Genomic DNA, 18,447 nt, shown 5'->3' with positions numbered 1-18,447 from the left:
CCTCCTAGAGATGCTGCCTGGCCTGCTGCGTTCACCAGTAACTTTGATGTGTATTGCCTGAATTTCCAGCATCTGCAGAATTCCTGTTGTAGGCATCATATTGAGACCCTTTCGGAGGAAGAGACCTGTTTGAAGCAACATTACACAACAAAGATCAAAGGTCAATTCCATATTTACAATGCATCCCCAATACTTCTTTTGAATTACACACAACCTTCATACTTCTCTCTTTGCACTCACACTATCAGCACCCAGATTAATTTAAAATCACATTGTCTGCTCTTCCAGTTATCTGTGGTTCACGACTCTTAGGAACCCATTGTTCAGAGCTGTATCTTAAATTTAATCTTCAGTCAATATTTAGATTTGAAGATTGGTGGCTGAAGTTATTTGCTATATGTGTTAACCCCCAAAACACCCTAACAATATGATGCTATGAGACAGTGATGCTGCCTCAAGTAAGTTTCTCATTGAACCTGTGCATACGGTATTTGTGCGTATGACAATAAACTTGACTAACTTTGAAAGTGCTGGCAATAATCACCACCAATCCCAAATAAATGCTTACCTTATATGCAAACTGTCAATTAACATCATCAATAATGAGAGGTTTAGTGGTGATTTTCTTCTTTTCACAAGACCAAGGGTCTTCAGGTAGTGTACATTGTCCACTTACTGCGCAGTCTGGAATTAGCTACTCGTCACAGAAGTGGCAGTGGAAGCAGGGACTGGCTTATGTTTCTGATAGAGTGCTGCATGATTGTCACTTTAGCACTAGACCAATCTGGAAATGATATAACTAAAGCTAATGCCTGCTTCTGTGTTTAGTCTGTGAAGATAACCAATTCTCGCCCATTCCGCATTCCCAGTTTTTATTACTCTGCTTTGATTTGCCTAGTTTCAAGGTATGGCATTCCTCCCGTAATCCTCTCCTAAACACAAGAGGTTCTGGAGATGTTAGAAATCTGGAGAAATAAACACAAAATGCTCGAGAAACTCAGCAGGTCAGTCAGCATCTATGGAGAGGAATAAACAGTCGACATTTCATGCTGAGACCCTTCATCAGGACATAATCCACTCCTGCTTTCCTCCTCTTGTTGCTCTGTTCTGTTGTTTTCTTGAATGACTCATTGTAAAACTTTGTTAACATTGCGGGTAAGTAATCTTGTAGTTTCACTATGTTAAAAGCTGTACGTGAATGCAGATTGTTTTGACAGCCTTTGATGAAGCTGGTGAGGGGAGGGTGGGATGAAAATGTATATAATTTATCATGCCGACAATTCTAAATGAAACATTGGTAATAAGTGCTGCTTATGTGCACTGCATGACGACAGCACCTGACAGACAGTAATAGTTTGCTTCATATATTTTGATGACAGTCTCTCAGACATTGTGTTTCTATTACTGCTAGTTTACAAACACAGTATTAAAGAAGATGTAAAGAAAAGTGTTCCTATTTCTCTCCAGCTCTATATAACTTGTTATATCCTTCCCACAGGTTACTTGTCCAAACACCACCTTCACTGATCTGGCTGAAATAGTATCCAGAATCGAACCTGCTAAAATACTTGCTGTAGATGGTGAGTAAAAAGCTCCCTTTTGCTTCAGACACTGCATAAATGTTTTGTGCAATGCTCTGTGGTCTTTTGTCATACACCATCTTATTTAACTTATTCTGCTGACTAACTCCAGCTCCCAAGATTGCCGCCATGTTCATTGCCAGATGTTTATCTGTTTGATAGCTTTACTTTCAGTTTTCCTTCTTTCCTGCCAGCTTCTGTTTAACAGGACATGACTGAGAATATTTTTAAATTTAAAAAATTCACTACTTACCCTAATGGGTGATTTGTGTCCTAGTTTGAAAGTCAAATGATCTACGTTGGTATTCTCTCCTTATTGCACTCTTTCTGTTTGAGTGCCTGACCAGACACTGTCCTATCTGTTAGATATGTGGGTTATGACTGAAAGAAAAATTGGCTGGAGTCGCTTAGCACTTTAGTACACAGGTTCTTATTAAGTCCACCGAAAACCAAACTTACAAAAATTAGTGAAGAAAAAACTGCCAATATCTACAAAAAGATATCAATCAGAAAATACAATATTTGGAGGGAGGAGAAGATGGCGACGCGATGCAGCACGTGCGACCGTTCCGAATGATATCTTATCTGTGAAGTAGGATGCCGTGCACAATCCTGATTTGATGGAGACAGCCGTGAGAAGCACGGAGGAACATCTGGAGTAACTTCTGAAATGCCTGCTTTGCTGCCACTGCTATTGCGCGATCGAGAATCTCCAGAGGGGAGGGCCCCAAATCCTCGGCCTTGCCAATTGCCTGTTGCCGGGGCCGGGGTTGAAACGCTTGGCAAAGATGGTGCTTGGTGTCGGAGAGCTGGTCGGAGGATTGGAGTTTTCGGACAGACTCGGAGTCGGACTGTGGTTGGATGCTTCCGGGATGCTGCATCAGCAAGTTTGCGGCGCTGGAGGTTCACCGTCTGTGTGAGATAACGGGATTTTCGAGAGTCTTTGAGACTTTACCGTGCCCATGGTCTGTTCTTATCAAATTACGGTATTGCTTTGCACTGTTGTAACTATATGTTATAATTATGCGTTTTTGTCAGTTTTTCAGTCTTGGTTTGTCATCTGTTTCTGTGATATTCTGGAAAAATATTGTATCATTTCTTAATGCATGCATTACTAAATGACAATAAAAGAGGACTGCGTGTCCTCATAATCTAATCTAATCTAATTTGCTCTGTACTATTTTGCCCATTGTGAACTCCTGGCAGCCCTTTATCTCTCTCTTCCCCACTGAGAGCAATAAATCCAGTTTATTAAGAACCAGGACATGCCGTCTTTAATTACCCACAAAGTTAACTTAAAACTATACATGAATTAGAATGTAATTCACCCACAATGTAGTTATAATCATATTACAAAATAAACAGAAATATCAGAGGCATTGATCGTGTGGATAGTCAGAGGCTTTTTCCCAGGGCTGAAATGGTTGCCACAAGAGGGCACAGGTTTAAGATGCTGTGGAGTAGGTACAGAGGGGATGTCAGGGGTAAGTTTTTTACGCAGAGAGTGGTGAGTGCGTGGAATGAGCTGCCGGCAACGGCGGTGGAGGCGGATGCGATAGGGTCTTCTAAGAGACATTTAGATAGGTACATGGAGCTTAGTAAAATAGGGGGCTGTAGGTAAGCCTAGTCATTTCTAAGGTAGGGACATGTTCGGCACAACTTTGTGGGTCGAAGAGCCTGTATTGTGCTGTAGGTTTTCTATGTTCCATGTATTGACCTTTAAATACAGTATACAAACAATAAATACACATTCACACAATGCCAATACTAAAGAAATGGAACATTTCACTGTGTGTGGTGGGAAAGGCACCGTAAAGCCAATCCGAGCACATTAGTTCAGTGTGGGACCCATTATGAGACTATGCCAGGAAAGGCATTGAAATGCATACACTCAGATTAACAACAGCAGAATGACAAGGCAATGGTTGTATGTGTAAGGAGAGTCTTTACCAAGCGCTCTCTGTCACACTATGTATTCTCCAATGCACACGTGTGAAAAGTCTGTCCCTTCTCTCTTGCACAGATTCCCTTTCTCCTGTATTTCCAGGACACATCTTCACACTCTATCCTCTCTGTCAGCTTCAATCTTACCCTCTACCTTTTCTCCTCAACCAATGTTCTAGCTCTCGCCTCTGCCTCTTGCCCTATACCGCTCTCTTACCTCTGCCCTCCATATCTTCACTGTCTCTCTCAAATGTGTATTATTATTTTTAAAATGTTGAAAAGTAGAAGATGTCATAGAAATATTTGTTTAATATTTTGGTTTTCTGCCCTACAAATTGTGGCTGAAGATAAGGTCCAATGACAGACTCCCTTTGGTACTTTTTTCCAGTAACTATTCCTCCCGTGTATACTGTGCCAGAGAATATCAGCACTTGAACCTGCCCTCACCCCAGCATCATTTTCTGGTCCTGCCCCTGTCCTGCAGTGGATCAGTTCAGTTAACTGTTGAGAGATCTTTCCTCTCCTTTCAAAATGCATGAGGGGTCTTGGTTAGAAGTTGGTTACTTCACAAAGGCATAGATAGGGTGGACAGTAGTAAACCTATCACTATGGTAGTTGTATCTGTAACCAGAGGGCACAGCGTTATGGTAGAGGGTTTATAAGGAAGAAATTTTTCCCCTTAGTGTGGTTAGAGGCTGGAACACACTGCCTGAGAGAGTGGTATAGACAGAGACTGTCACATCTATGAACTAACTTGAATCACCAGTGCACAGAGGGCTACAGACCAAGTACTGATAAATGTAATTAGTATGCATGAGTAAGATGGACAACACAGCCAATACGGGCTGCAGGACTGTTCCTGTGTTGTATGATACTGATTTCTAGTAGGGAACACCCCCAGACTCTCTGGTAAGATTTGAATCTCGTGGTAAGTTATGCATGTTTAACCATCGGGATCAGCTACAATGACTGCCATTGTCAAAGAGCTGGATAGAGCACATAGCTAGGCTCATGCATACTGAGCGGGACCCTGGGTGACTAGTGGAGAACTTTCAATATAAGCTAGAGCCAGGCAGAATTAGTGTCTTTACCAGCATGGCAAAACAAAACATGATTTGTCTATCGAGAAAATATTTTCTAACATGTTTAAAAGTAGTCGACAGATTTGGGGCCTGGCACATGCTGTTGAAGTGAGGTTTACACTGTACTGTGAGTCACTACTTTGATAGTTTAAGTATAAGTTGTGAGTGCCACTCTTTGACTGTTGTTAATTGGCCTTGGACTATCGAAGGGCAGTTCACTCCAAATCCCAGGCTAGGGTTACACTGCCAGTGCTCCACCTTAACATAGCGTTTGCTCCCTGTCCTGCAGATGAATCTGACTACCAGACCGACTATGAAGAGGATGCTTTCGACACAGAGAGGGAAGACTACGATGGTGTCCCTAGTGAGCAGAATGAAGATGAAGATGAACAGTGTAAGATATTGCCTTTTTGTTGACTGATTTTTGAGTCCCATCAGTTCTGAATCAAGACTGAAGCCACATTCAGCTCATTCAAAGTTACCAGTCTCCTGAAAAACCTGAAAAGGCTGCTGCATATTTTGAATTTATCTTTGATTCTGCTGCTTTTGCTCTTTCTGTTTCCCATCTCTGTACAAAGAGAGTTCCTGGCCTTCAAAACAACCTCAGTAGATAATGCACACAGAATGTGGGCTGACAGCTCACCCTTTCAAATCCTTTCTTACCCATCTGACTCGATCTTCAGTGTTTCTGTTGTCCCAACACCCACAGCTTTTGGAGGAGAGGTTTCTTGATTTCTGAACTTTTGCCTCAAACTTCTTTTCCACTCCACCCTCCCCACCAAGTGGGCAAATTTTGGTTTTATTTAGCTCATTTGTTGTCCTTAATCTGCCCACTCCACTCTCAAGAGGTGTTTGATGTGGACCCCTCTAGTGTTCAGATTTTATGACATAACATGAACATGTATTGCCACCTTTGCCAAATGGCAAGTGATCTGCCACTCTGTGAGGCAGGGTTCAGAGCTGCTTTAAGAAGATAACATGAATCAATATTTTGTTTAAGAGAAGATTGCCTGATCTAAAAATGTCTCATAAAAAGTGGAAGGAATGAAGCAGAGCATGACAGATAATTAACCGTCAAAGCTTTCAAAGCCTGTTCAGTTTGACAAAGACTTAATAGACTTAAAGTTTATCCAATGCACAAAGAAGTCAGCCAGACTCTCAGTATCGTTGCTTGCAAGTATCAGGCTGGATTAGTCCCATATGTCTCTATCCTCTTGAGTCAGAAGGTGACAGAGTCAAATCTATTTGGTCATTGAATCTGGCCCGGTGCCTCCGTGCAAAGTGGTTTGCTGGCTCAGATGTTTAGCTCCTCTGTTCCAATGAATTGGCAAAATAAAGAAATCCTTTTTCAAAGCAGACGAGCAAGAGAGAAAGAAAATTGGAATGCCAGGATTCTCTAGCCCTCCAGCTCTCTGAAATCCCTGCACTCCTTCCAGCTTTGGCTCCTTGTTTGCACCAATACTCTATTGCTCTCATTCGCCTTAGCCCTGAGCTCAGTAATTTCTTACCTGATGTTTTCCATGTCCTCTCATCTCTGTCTTCTAAAGTTTTTCCTTAAAAACAGCAAAACTGTCATCATTTTGCATTTAGCTTTTTGTAACTATTGCTTTGACCAGGCTTTAGCAGTATTTCCTGGTATGACTGGGCATCAGATTTTAATTTGATGCTCCTGTTATACATCTGGGCATGACCTATAATGTTTAAGGAATTTGAAAAATCACATCTATCCTAATCAGAAACCTTGATAAACAGGGACATCCATTCTCTACTGAACTCCAGAACCGAGGCTTTCAGGAAACATGACCTCCACTGTACAATGAAACTTAAGTAAGCTCTCCAGTAGAGTTCTCCAATCAGGGATGCCAAAAGAGAATACAAAAGCAAGCTAGAGCCTGAATTGAGTCAGGTGGATGCTAAGCGACTGTCTTCGGACCTGCATACTATAAATCAAAGCCAGGTGTGATCTCTAACAACAACACATCTCTACCCGATGAACTCAATGTCTTCTATGCCCATTTTGAGGAGACCAGCAAATTTCCCCCACTGATTATTGCTGACATCTCAGTGGCAGAAGTCAGAAGTGCTTTCAAGAAGGTAAACTGTCAACTGGCCATATTTCTTTATTGACATGTTCAACCTCTCACTTCACAAGTCTACTGTCCCTGTTTGCTTCAAGGAAACCTCCATCACTCGAGCCCCCAAGGGTACTGTCTCAATGACCACCGACCAGTAGTTCTAACGTCAACCATAATGAAGTTCTTTGAAAGACTGATAATGGCCCACTTTTTTGCCAGCCTCCCAGGTAATCTGGACTTCCTGAAATTTGCATACAAGAAAAATAGGTCTATGGAGGACACCATCATCTTTGCATTATGTTCAGCTCTGGTTCAGCTAGACTGTAAGAATGCATATGTAAGGATGTTTTGATTGATTACAGCGTATCCTTCAACATCATAATACTTAGTAAACTAATCTCTAAGCTCTTGGATCTTAGTTTGAGGCCTCCATTTGCAACTGGTATTTAGACTTTCTGACCAGCAGTCCTCAGTTGGTTAGAATGGATCATAACGCTTCATCCACCCTCCACTTCGTGTAAAACCAGGACTGTATTCACAGTTACAGTGCCAACTCGATCTGTAATTCACTGATGACACCACTGTTAAAGGCTAGATCAGCAGCAGTGAAGAGACAGAGCACAGGAAAGAGATGGTGAACCTTGTTTCATGGTGTCAGAACAACCTAGCCCTTTAACACCAGGAACCCCCAAGAATTGGTTGTTGACCTAAGGAAGTGGTGGGGGAGAAGTGACAGGGCTTGGCAGTGACACAACACTGGTCAGGCTGGACTCTCCACCTTCAAAGGCTAGCGAGGGGGATGTGTGATGGCTGTGGTCAGATGTCAGGTTGGCAGACCAGTGAGGACAAGGGCTAGTGAGTCAGGTCAGCAAGTTGTCAAGCAACTCACATAAAATGCTGGTGAACGCAGCAGGCCAGGCGGCATCTATAGGAAGAGGTACAATCGATGTTTCGGGCCGAGACCCTTCGTCAGGACTAACTGAAAGAAGAGATAGTAAGAAATTTGAAAGCGGGGGAGGAGATCCGAACTGATAGGAGAAGACAGGAGGGGAGGGATGGAGCTAAGAGCTGGACAGTTGATTGGCAAAAGGGATATGAGAGGATCATGGGACAGGAGGCCTAGGGAGAAAGAAAAGGGGAGGGGGGGAAGCCCAGAGGATGGGTAAGGAGTATAGTGAGAGGGAGAAAAAGGAGAGAGAGAGAAAAAAAAAAAATTAATAATAAATAAATAAATAACGGATGGGGTACGAAGGAGAGGTGGGGCATTAACGGAAGTTAGAGAAGTCAATGTTCATGTCATCAGGTTGGAGGCTACCCAGAGGGAATATAAGGTGTTGTTCCTCCAACCTGAGTGTGGCTTCATCTTGACAGTAGAGGAGGCAGTGGATAGATACATCAGAATGGGAATGGGACGTGGAATTAAAATGTGTGGCCATTGGGAGATCCTGCTTTCTCTGGCGGACAGAGCGTAGGTGTTCAGCGAAACGGTCTCCCAGCCTGCGTCGGGTCTCACCAATATATAGAAGGCAGCATCGGAAGAACCGGACGCAGTATATCACCCCAGCCGACTCACAGGTGAAGTGTCGCCTCACCTGGAAGGACTGCCTGGGGCCCTGAATGGTGGTGAGGGAGGAAGTGTAAGGGCATGTGTAGCCCTTTATCCCTGTGGAAAGCAGAGGGTGGAGGAGGGAAAGATGTGCTTCATGGTGGGATCCTGTTGGAGGTGGCAGAAATTATGGAGAATTATATGTTGGACCTGGAGGCTGGTGGTGTGCTAGGTGAGGACAAGGGGAACCCTATTCTTAGTGGGGTGGCGGGAGGATGGGGTGAGAGCAGACATGCATGAAATGGGAGAGATGCGTTTGAGACCAGAGTTGATGGTGGAGAAAGGGAAGCCCCTTTCTTTAAAAAAGGAGGACATCTCCTTCGTCCTGGAATGAAAAGCCTCATCCTGCAAGCAGATGCAGCGGAGATGGAGGAATTGTGAGAATGGGATGGTATTTTTGCAAGACACAAGGTGACAAGAGGTATCGTCCAGGTAGCTGTGAGAGTCCGTAGGCTTATAGTAGACATCAGTACATAAGCTGTCTCCAGAGATAGAGACAGAAAGATCAAGAAAGAGGAGGGAGGTGTCAGAAATGGACCAGGTAAACTTGAGGGCAGTGAAGGCAAAGTTCATGAAGTCGAGCTCAGCATGTGTGCAGGAAGCAGCGCCAATGCAGTTGTCGATGTAGCGAAGGAAAAGTGGGGGACAGATACCAGTATAGGCCTGGAACATGGATTGTTCCACAAAGCCAACAAAAAGGCAGGCATAGCTGGGACCCATGGCTACACCTTTAGTTTGGACTAAGTGGGAGGAGCCAAAGGAGAAATTAGGAGAAATCAACAAGTTGTCGGTGCGTTCCAGGATTGGAATTCCATGCAAGCAAGAGGCACGAGGATCAGTGACCCCTTGTATATGGGATTCGGAGAGCCTGGAGTTGAAGGCCCTGGGGTCCCATTATCAGCCAGTATGGAGTTCAAGGCCTGGACTTGGGTCCTCATTCAGGATCTTCATTTGTTGTCATTGATGAGTTCCAGGTAGATGCCAAAGTTTGAAGCCTAAAGGTCAATCAGAGATCTAGAAGTCTTGGCTTGATGGCCACTGAGGTGCTTGCTTCCCTATGTTTCATCCATCAGAAAAAATGGGATCTCCCAATGACCACCTATTTTAATTCTACTTCCCCTTCCCATTCCAATATGTCTGTCCATGGCCTCCTCCGCTGTCGTGATGAGGCCAGACTTAGGTTGGAGGAACAACACCGTATATTCCATTTGGGTAGCCTTCAACCTGAAGGCATGAATATCGATTTCTCAAACTTCCAGTAATGCCCCCCATCCCCCCCTCCACCTTTTCCCATCCCCTTTTCCCTCTCTCTCTTCATCTGCTTGCCCACCCATTGCCTCCCTCTGGTGCTCCTGCCTCCTTTTCTTTCTTCCATGGCCTTCAGTCCTCTTCTATCAAACTCACCTTTCTCCAGCCCTGTATCTCTTTCACCAATCAACATCCCAGCTCTTTACTTCATCCCTCCCACTTCAGGTTTCACCTATCACCTTGTATTTCTCTCTCCCCTCACCCCAACTTCTAACTCTACTCCTCAGCTTTTTTTCTCCAGTCCTGCCGAAGGCCCGAAACATCAACTGTACTCTTTTCCATAGATGTTGCCTGGCCTGCTGAGTTTCTCCAGCGTTTTGTGTGTGTCGTTTGGATTTCCAGCATCTGCGGGTTTTTTCTTGTTTGTGATAGGAGTCTGAAGTCACACATTCACTGTCTTAGGAACAGCTTCTTCCTCTCTGCCATCAGAATTCCGGATGGATAATGAATCCATGATTGGTTCCTCAGTATTTTCCCGCTCTTTTTGCATTGCTTTTAAAATTTATTTATATATATTTTTTATTGTAATTTATAGATTTTATTACTATGTATCGCAGTGTACTGTTACTGCAAAACAACAAATCTCACGACATATTCTGGTGATGTTAAAAGTGATACTGATTTCTTATGCACTACCTCAGACTGCACTGGAGATCCTGCACTATTCTGTTGTTTTGAGTTTTTTGTTGTATTTTTCATTGTGCTTATTATTACCCCGTATACTTCTTGCTCTTTGAGTTTTACATGAATAACAGATTCATTGCACCCTGATGTGCATAACAATAAACTAACCTGAATATGCAGCAGGGAAGGATAAGGGGAAATATAATGGACTTCTGCAAGTCAGAACAAGTTTAGAATAGGTTGAAAGAGATTGTTTACACTAACAGGATGCTTATTAATCCAAAGGAAATATTTAGTGCAAAATAGTCCGAGGCAGAAATGTGTATTTATTTTTGGGCATTGAGTTAATTGGAAAAGCACAGACATGTGATCTTGTGGGTGAGAAATGGCTGACCTGCTCCTCTATCGTTACTGTAAGCTGCAGTCTCTTCCCACCCCCTTGCCTCAGGGCAGAGCTTCCCAAACACCACTGCTTACTGCATCTGTCACCAAAGCCCTCTGAAGAGCCATCTCTTTAATAAGTCCTTCGCTGGTCTACAGTGTTTTCCTGCTTTGTACTGATCATTCCCCCTGTGAGCTTGTGACCAATTTAGAAGAGAATCTGTAAAAGATAATTCCTATGATGGAACACATGGAAAACGTAACTTGGCTAATTGGTAATTGCACCATGAGAGGATCTACAGTCAAGGAATCACATCAGATTTACAATACAAAGAAGTTATTTGGCCCATCATGTTTGCACTAGTCAAAGAAAGAGCTGCAAAGGCTAGTTCCAGCTTCCAGCACTAGGTCTGTAGACACATAGGTCAAAGCTCTTCACATACTTATCCAAACCTCCTTAAATATGAAGAAGCTCCCTGCTTCTACCATGTGTTTCAGATACCTGTTACCACCTAGGTGGAAACATTCCTTCCTCAATCCCTCTTTACCTCTCCCCCCATCCTTCTGCCTGTAACTTTAAATCTTTGTCTCCTGGCTTTGATCTCATTGCTATGAAGAATGGATCCTTCTTATTTACTCTGTAGAAGCCCCTTATAATTTTATAGACTCCCCTCTTTTCCAAAGAAAACAGCAGAAGATAATCAATTTCTCCTCAATTTTCTTGGCCTTTAAACTTCTGCATCCTCTTCCACAATGTGGTGCCCAGAAATGTATGTTTTTCCAAGCTGTGTTCTAGTTAGTATTGCATACCATTCTATCATTATCTCTTCTGTATTCTAAAATTTAGCTAACCGACTGGTTGATCTGTCTGGATCTTTAGACGTGCACTCTAGATTCCTCTTTTCCTTCTCTCCATTCAGTAACCTCCCATTTTCCTGTTCCAGGCTGCATCTCACAGAGCATTACCTCACGCTTCTCCACATTCATTTCTGTTGCCCCTTTCCTGTACAACTGATAAGACCATCTGTATACCCCAACATACGATTCTCATATGATTCTCAAAGTCAACCACGCAGCCAATGTTTGAATCATCTGCAGACTTCTCTACCGTGCCCCCTATATTTAGGTTGGTTTTAATGCACACAACAAAAAGAAAAAAGGCAGGATATTGGTAACTACTTTATGCTCCTAAAGCACCTGTCACCCATAGATGCTGCCTGGCCTCCTGAGTTCCTCCAGCATTTTGTGTGTGTCACCTGTCACCCATTACTCTCTGCTTCCTGCCACTGTGCTAATTTTGGATCCAACTGGCCTCTCTTCTGGATCCTTTGGATTATTTTTTGAACAGCCGGCCATGTGGGACCATGTCAAATTCAAGCAGATTACATCATTCTTTTCTCATCAGCTCTCTCCATTTTATCTTCTCAAAACATTCAGTCAAGCTAGTCGGAAATTACAGTTCCGTAACAGCCATTCTGGTTAACCTTGATCGACCTGGCACTCCAGATGAAGATTTATACTGTTTATACTGAGACAGTGGATTACTTACAGTTATACCTTGAGCACCATTGTAAATACTGTTCCAAACCTTCAATCCATGTGACACTTATAACCCCCTCTGACATTTTAATAAAAACAAAGTGAGGCAACTATTTTGTTTATTTGCTGTTACAGTAGCCCTGTCCCTGGGTCTCACACTGTTTGGTCTACCATAACCCCCAGTAAGTTAGACATCACATGCCCACGCTTCCAGGTCAAGGGTTTTGTACAATTACTGACTTGAATGAAGGTTGCACGTCAGTAAACTTCTTTTCCACTGTCTGCTGAATCGTGCTGTTCTTTGCAAAATAAAAACCTTAATATTGTTGCCATGACAATGAGGCCAAAGTGAGTGTAAAATCAAGAGCTTATAGGCTTTCTTAAAGTTCAGCAGATAGGATTCTCAGCATAATGTACCTGACTGTTTCTTAATGTGTTACAGGATGAAGAGAGTGGATTCAAGCAGAGGAAATCTATTTCTGAAATTCTGAGCACTGTGGCCTAATGGAATGAGCCATCAACTTTGTGAAGCTGCATTCCTCATAGTTTAGAGTTTACTTGTTTTGAATTCTGATGCTCCTTGCCCCACTGCCTTTTATGTTAATTGTTTTTGGCTGAATATTGTGACATTTTGTGGAGGAGAGTGGATGGAAGAGTGACTCTGGTGAGGTCGTGATGAACACGTTACCGCCACACTATATAACAACTAATGTGTTTGTGAAGTTGAGGCCTTCAGGATAGGTCCGTAATCTAAATGTATACAGTTTTTCAGATCATTTCAAGTTCGCGCAAGGTTACCTCATTTTCCAACCCCATCAACAGATAGTTGCCAGAAGAGTAAAAATACTGCAACTCATTCAGTATTTTAAATTACTCCATTTATCTCCCTACAGTGTCATAACATAGAGTTTAAGCTCATTTGCAAAGTAGCTGTGTTTTAAGTGCAGGGTCCAGCACGATTTAAGTTTGTTTCACAATGCACTTTTGGAGGACCAGTGGTAGAGTGACAGGGAAGATTTATTGGCCTCTGTGCAACATACCAGGAGCTTCTAATCCTTCTATCCCTGTGCAAGGCTCACTTCCTTCTTGCCTGGACTTTTGGGAAATGAAATGAATCTCACCCAGATCTGCCTCATCCAAGCTGCCTGAAAAACACTGCCCTTTTATTTTGTTCTTTGTGGTCTTTTTCATTTTGAAATGACTGAGCCATATAAGACTGACCTGTCTCTGCTGCACTCAGACCTGAACCATGCTTCCTTCTCCTTAACCTTACTTTGTTTGCTTCCAGTGGAGGCAATATGAGTCAGTGGGTCTCAGATTAAAGAGGACAGTACTTGTTCCCCACCTTCCAAGCCCCCTCTGGTCACCTGCTCATGATTTGTCACTCGTAACCATGACACTGTTCCTGTCAAAGAACCAACTTTGACTGGAGAATTCCCTTTCTCCTCCATGGAACGACATGTCGGAATGGGAAGTCGAATTGAAATGGGTGGCCACCGGTAAGTCCTGCCTTTTGTGGCAGCCGGAACAAAGATGCTCAACAAAGCAGTCCCCCAATCTATGTCAGGTCTCACCAGTGTAGGGGAGGCTAGACCAGGAGCACCAGACACAGTAGATGACCCCAACAGGCTCGCAGGTGAAGCGCTGCTCATCTGGAAGGACTATTTGGGGCCCTGAAAGATGGTGAGGGAGGGTGTGTAGGGGCAGGTGTAGCACTTGTCTCCTTGCAAGGAGGGGAGGGGTGAGTGGACAACGGAGTCACATAGAGAGTGATCTCTGTGAAAAGCAGAGAATGGGGGGGGGGGAGGTAGAAGAGATGTGCTTAAGTGGTAGGATCCCATTGTAAATGGGGTAAGTTATAATCTGGGATGTAGTTGAGGACAAGGGGAATCCTATCCCTTTTAAGATGGTTGGAATAGAGGAGCTGCGGTGAGAGTGGCATTGATGATAGTTGAAGAGAAACCCTCTTCTTTGAAGAAGGGGGATATATCTGATGTTCTGGAGTAGAAAGATTCCTCCTGAGAATAGATGCAGCAGAGATGGAGGACTGAGAAAACAGAATAGCATCTTTATAAATGATACTGCGGGAATAGTCATGATAGTTGTGAAAGTCAGTAGGTTTATAAAATATATTGCAGATAATCTGTCTCCAGAGATGGAGGTGAGAGGGGAATCAGAGATGGACCAAAACATTTTAGGGCAGAGTGGATGTGGGATGTAGGAGGCAGAGTTAATGAAATTGACGAGCTCAGCTTGGGTGCAGGAAGGAATATTGATGCAGTCATCAATGAAGAGTTGAAGAGCATTCAAAGGATTGAAGGTGCAGGGTTGGAACATGGGCTGTTCCACATAGCCGACCAAAAAGCTGGCATAGTCAGGGCCCATGCAGGTGTTCATGGCTACACCTTGGATTTGGAGAAAATGGGGTAAGTTGAAAGAGAAATTGTTAAAGGTGAGAACTAGTTTCTCCAGACAGAGGATGGTGGTGGTGGAGGGGAACTGATTGGGTCTGCTGTCTAGAAAGAATCGGAGACCTTTAAGGCCTTTGTGATTGGGGATAGACGTGTATAAGGACTGAACATGTATAATGAAAGTGATGCAATCAGGGCCAGTTATTGAAGACATCAAGAAGTGTCACGGATGAAGGTGGGAAGGGACTCCCCAGTCTGGGCAGGGCAGACTGCAAATGGGCTGAACACTGATTACATTTCATGTATTGTCCTTTGTCCTTGCTGTTTGAAGGTTCATTTCCACACTAAGCTGTTCCTTGGAAGAGTAATTGTACGTAAAATAGAGATGATTGGTCAGTGTCCTGCTTTATGTCCACCACACACAGTGTGAGATCCTTTGTGATTGATGGGTAAAATTCACCTTTGACTCCAGATCAGCTCAACCCAGACTCGAGTTGGTAGCGGGGGGAGTTGTTTAGTTGACTGAATAACAAGCAAAATAGTACAAGGAATCTAAAAATCATTGTGACTAATTGGCAGCCTTAACTCTGCTCCAATGCCTCGTTTTCTCTGTGTCCTCTCCTCATCTAACTGTGCCCTACAGTCGGATCAACAGAGTAATCATTCAGTACATGAACTGCTTTAACATTGTATAGCATCCCAGTATATCGAGAGCTGGGAATCTACCTCATATTGCAGCCAGTCTGAAACACTAGGGGTTAATTACCCATCAGTATCCCATGTTCATCCACTTTACATGACAGACATTGGCCAGAGATTTGAATGTCTTCAGTGATCAGAATTAATGGGACTTAGTGAGTGCAGATGCAGCCATTGCCTTCACCAGTTTCACGCCCCCACCGCCAGTAATCGACTCCAATCACCCCTCAGACAGGATGGCCCATGGCATCTGCTTCTATTCAGCTCACTTTGGAACCTCCAGTCGAATGGGGCAGAGGGGGGAGCTCTCTTTAACACAATGACACTTACACCTTAAAGCAATGGACATCCCATTGCAGCTTTCCCTGATTCCTTGCAAACTGGAGATCAGCCTGCTGATATATTGCCTGTGGGACTGAGTGAATAGATGTGTTTACCTTCCAGCAACTGTGATTTACAGTGTGCTGGGGCTGAGTGTGTCTGTGCAGATATCACACTGAGACAACTGTTCATCTTCTGTCACAGGAGCCTGGTGAATAGGATGAAGCTGCAGGGAGTCTTGGCAATTATATTGCTCGTGCGTATATTAGTTGTTTTTTTAAAAAAAAGGTGTTAAGACATAGCACTAAAGTCTACACATTAGCCATTAATGGTGAACCTTGGCAGGGCACCATTCCGTCAGTGGAAAGGGAATGTCACGTTGGACAAATCGCCTCTCTGGAAAACATAATCAGAGTCCTAAAACAAGTGGAAGATTTAATGGGAGCAGCAGAGATGCAAAACATAAAGCCAAATAGACTGCTTTGTGAAGCACAGTCACAGGGAATATGTGTCCTTCTGTGCAGCCATCCCAGCTCTGGCTGGGTAAAGGAATTTTTTTAAATTTTGTTGCAATAATCAATGCAATATTTATCATTATTGAATCGTAGCTGGTGCAGAGGTTGGTGGACATTAATTGGTGTCTAGTGCCTTGACAATGGAAGAATGACCCCTCTCTCATTCAAGGCTGATCATAAAAAGCAAGGAAGGTTCCAATTTGTGCTTATTCTACCAATTATGGATTATAGAACATTTAGTCCACTTTTAATTGATTTGTGCTAATTTTTTTTCTTTCTATAAGGCATGATGTGCAGGGGAAGGGCATGCCCTCACTTTTAAGCAATGGCTTAGGGGTCTTATTAATCATGGACCAGACTCCTAGGTTAAAGTGAAAAATACAGTCAAGCTCTGCAAAGTGAATGGGCTACATATGGACCTCCTTTGATCTAAATCAAGTGGAAAGCTTAACGGGAGCAGCAAAGATGCAAAACAAAAAACAAAAAAAACTGCTTTGTGAGGCGCCGTCACAGAGAATTAGTGTCCTCATGTGCAGCCATCCCAGCTGCATTATCTGCCCACCTCCTGCCAAAGTGTCTGAGAATGTGGCGTCTATAAACAAAAAATGTGTTGGAGCCATGTGGCCCAATTGCCAACAAGCTAGCTGTCGGGTACATCAGTGGTAGAGAAGCTCAGTCTGGTTCTCCTGCTGAAGGAAGGCTTGTCCGTTTACCATCTGACCCCATGCAGCGAGCTGAGTCTTGAATGTCTGAACTCTTTGACAGCAAGCAGTGTGCAGAGAATTTTCCAAGATAGAGAGAAATCCATTAGCGTTATTAGGAGGAGGATGAGGATAGGGAAAAAGGGAAAAATAAACACCAGTTAATATCCAGCGTACCTCAGCTCTTTTTTTGTATTTAACATTCTATCTTGTCTAGTCTCTGTAAACCCCAGCAAATAACATTGTCCCGTTGTGTATTTACTACTTGAGTTTGAAGGAAAGAGATGAATGTCATCTGTTACCTGTAGAAGGATGGACTGTTAGCTCTTTAATCCATGAGAATATTTATTGACAATAAATACCATGTATATTCTTGTGTGGCATTCACAAGTTCTGCATTGTTAGTGGATCAGCTAGCATGTTGTGGCCTGCTTGTGCCTATTTTTCAAATCCAATTCAAATCTGCTACATTACAGTTGGGCTGCAGTGGCACTGGCCTGTTTTGGGGAGTTGGAACCCCTGCATTGCACAAATCCAGTGAATGAAGTAAAGGAAAGTAAGATTGATGTTAGACATGGCTTTCCAGTGGTGACCATTAACCTTCTCAGGTGGGAGCCAAGAATTAAGTCTAGTCATGCTGGTTGTGGTGCCATCAGAATCAATCTGCTCCATCTGTCTAAGCTCATAAGGACTTGAACAATATACCAACGTATGGTACAGCCAGCAAAAACTGTACCCTAGTTGTAACCTGTCCCTTGAGCTGCCTGTTTGGTTTAGAGTAGTAGAATTCTCCTCTGTGTCAAAGATCAAGGATTCACTAGATTACTTTTTTAGTCCAAAGAACAGGCAAATCATCGTTATTGTAATTCGTCCCTCAGATTAGTTTTAACTGAACATCCAGTCCTCATGGCCTTATCAAAGACAACAGCATTCTCCCGGGTTCTGGTCAACTTCTTCACCCAACATCCTCAAAACATGTTATCTCACCATTTAGCTCAGACTGGCTAATGCTTGCCAGCGAGTCGCCTGTAACTGCCAAGGTCCTGAGAGGAGAGGGAAGTAGCAAAAGGAAACATTAGCTTTAACCATGCAGGAGAGTTCCAAAAACCTGGCTAACATTTACCACCGGATGGATTCTGGGTTGTACTGTGCAGCATTTTATAAATGGAACAAAAATGTAGTCAGACTTTTGTTAGACAAAAGCTTTCCCACAATATATTGTCCACTATTATCAGAGTTTACATAGCTATTTCTTGTATGAAGTCTGTATGTAATTAACATGTGATTTACCTTCAGTGTTTACGCTGAGCATACGTGCCTTTTAGATCCATTAAAGATGAGATCTTCATTGTTCCTTGTCTTAAAGTCACTTTTTAAAAAATCACATACAAAATTTGGCAATCATAAACACATCACATCTGTAAAACAGAGAAGGGAAATTCAGAATAGGGGAGAAAGCCAGCTTGCATTGTTCCATGATTGAGCTACATAGACAAAAATACAGAACTTGTAGCCGTTAGAGTCTGACTTCTGTCTACACAAATTTAAATATTATTTGGAAGAAATGAGGATCAGGAAGATGAGCCTCAAAAGAAGTTTTTGATGGGGTCAAATCTTTGATTAAAGGTTGTGTGAAAAGCCAATCAAAAATACTGCTAATG

The 18,447-nt window shown here is 43.1% G+C and overlaps 1 protein-coding gene across 2 annotated transcripts in view; it reads left to right on the top strand.

The window, feature by feature from the left end:
- pnpla7b (patatin-like phospholipase domain containing 7b) overlaps positions 1 to 18,143 on the top strand; it is a 334,759-nt gene extending 316,616 nt beyond the window's left edge. For both annotated transcript variants that reach the window (XM_063073811.1, XM_063073810.1), the window contains exons 34-36: positions 1,499 to 1,580; positions 4,896 to 5,000; positions 12,582 to 18,143. In XM_063073811.1, the coding sequence (XP_062929881.1) occupies positions 1,499 to 1,580; positions 4,896 to 5,000; positions 12,582 to 12,583 (189 nt within the window). In that variant the 3' untranslated portion in view covers positions 12,584 to 18,143. The remainder of the gene's footprint in view (positions 1 to 1,498; positions 1,581 to 4,895; positions 5,001 to 12,581) is intronic.
- Positions 18,144 to 18,447: the final 304 nt, after the last annotated feature.

Source organism: Mobula hypostoma, chromosome 21, assembly GCF_963921235.1.
Source record: "Mobula hypostoma chromosome 21, sMobHyp1.1, whole genome shotgun sequence".
Taxonomy (NCBI): domain Eukaryota; kingdom Metazoa; phylum Chordata; class Chondrichthyes; order Myliobatiformes; family Myliobatidae; genus Mobula; species Mobula hypostoma.
Note: the sequence above shows the minus strand (reverse complement) of the source record. Positions and strands in the feature narration are given on the sequence as shown.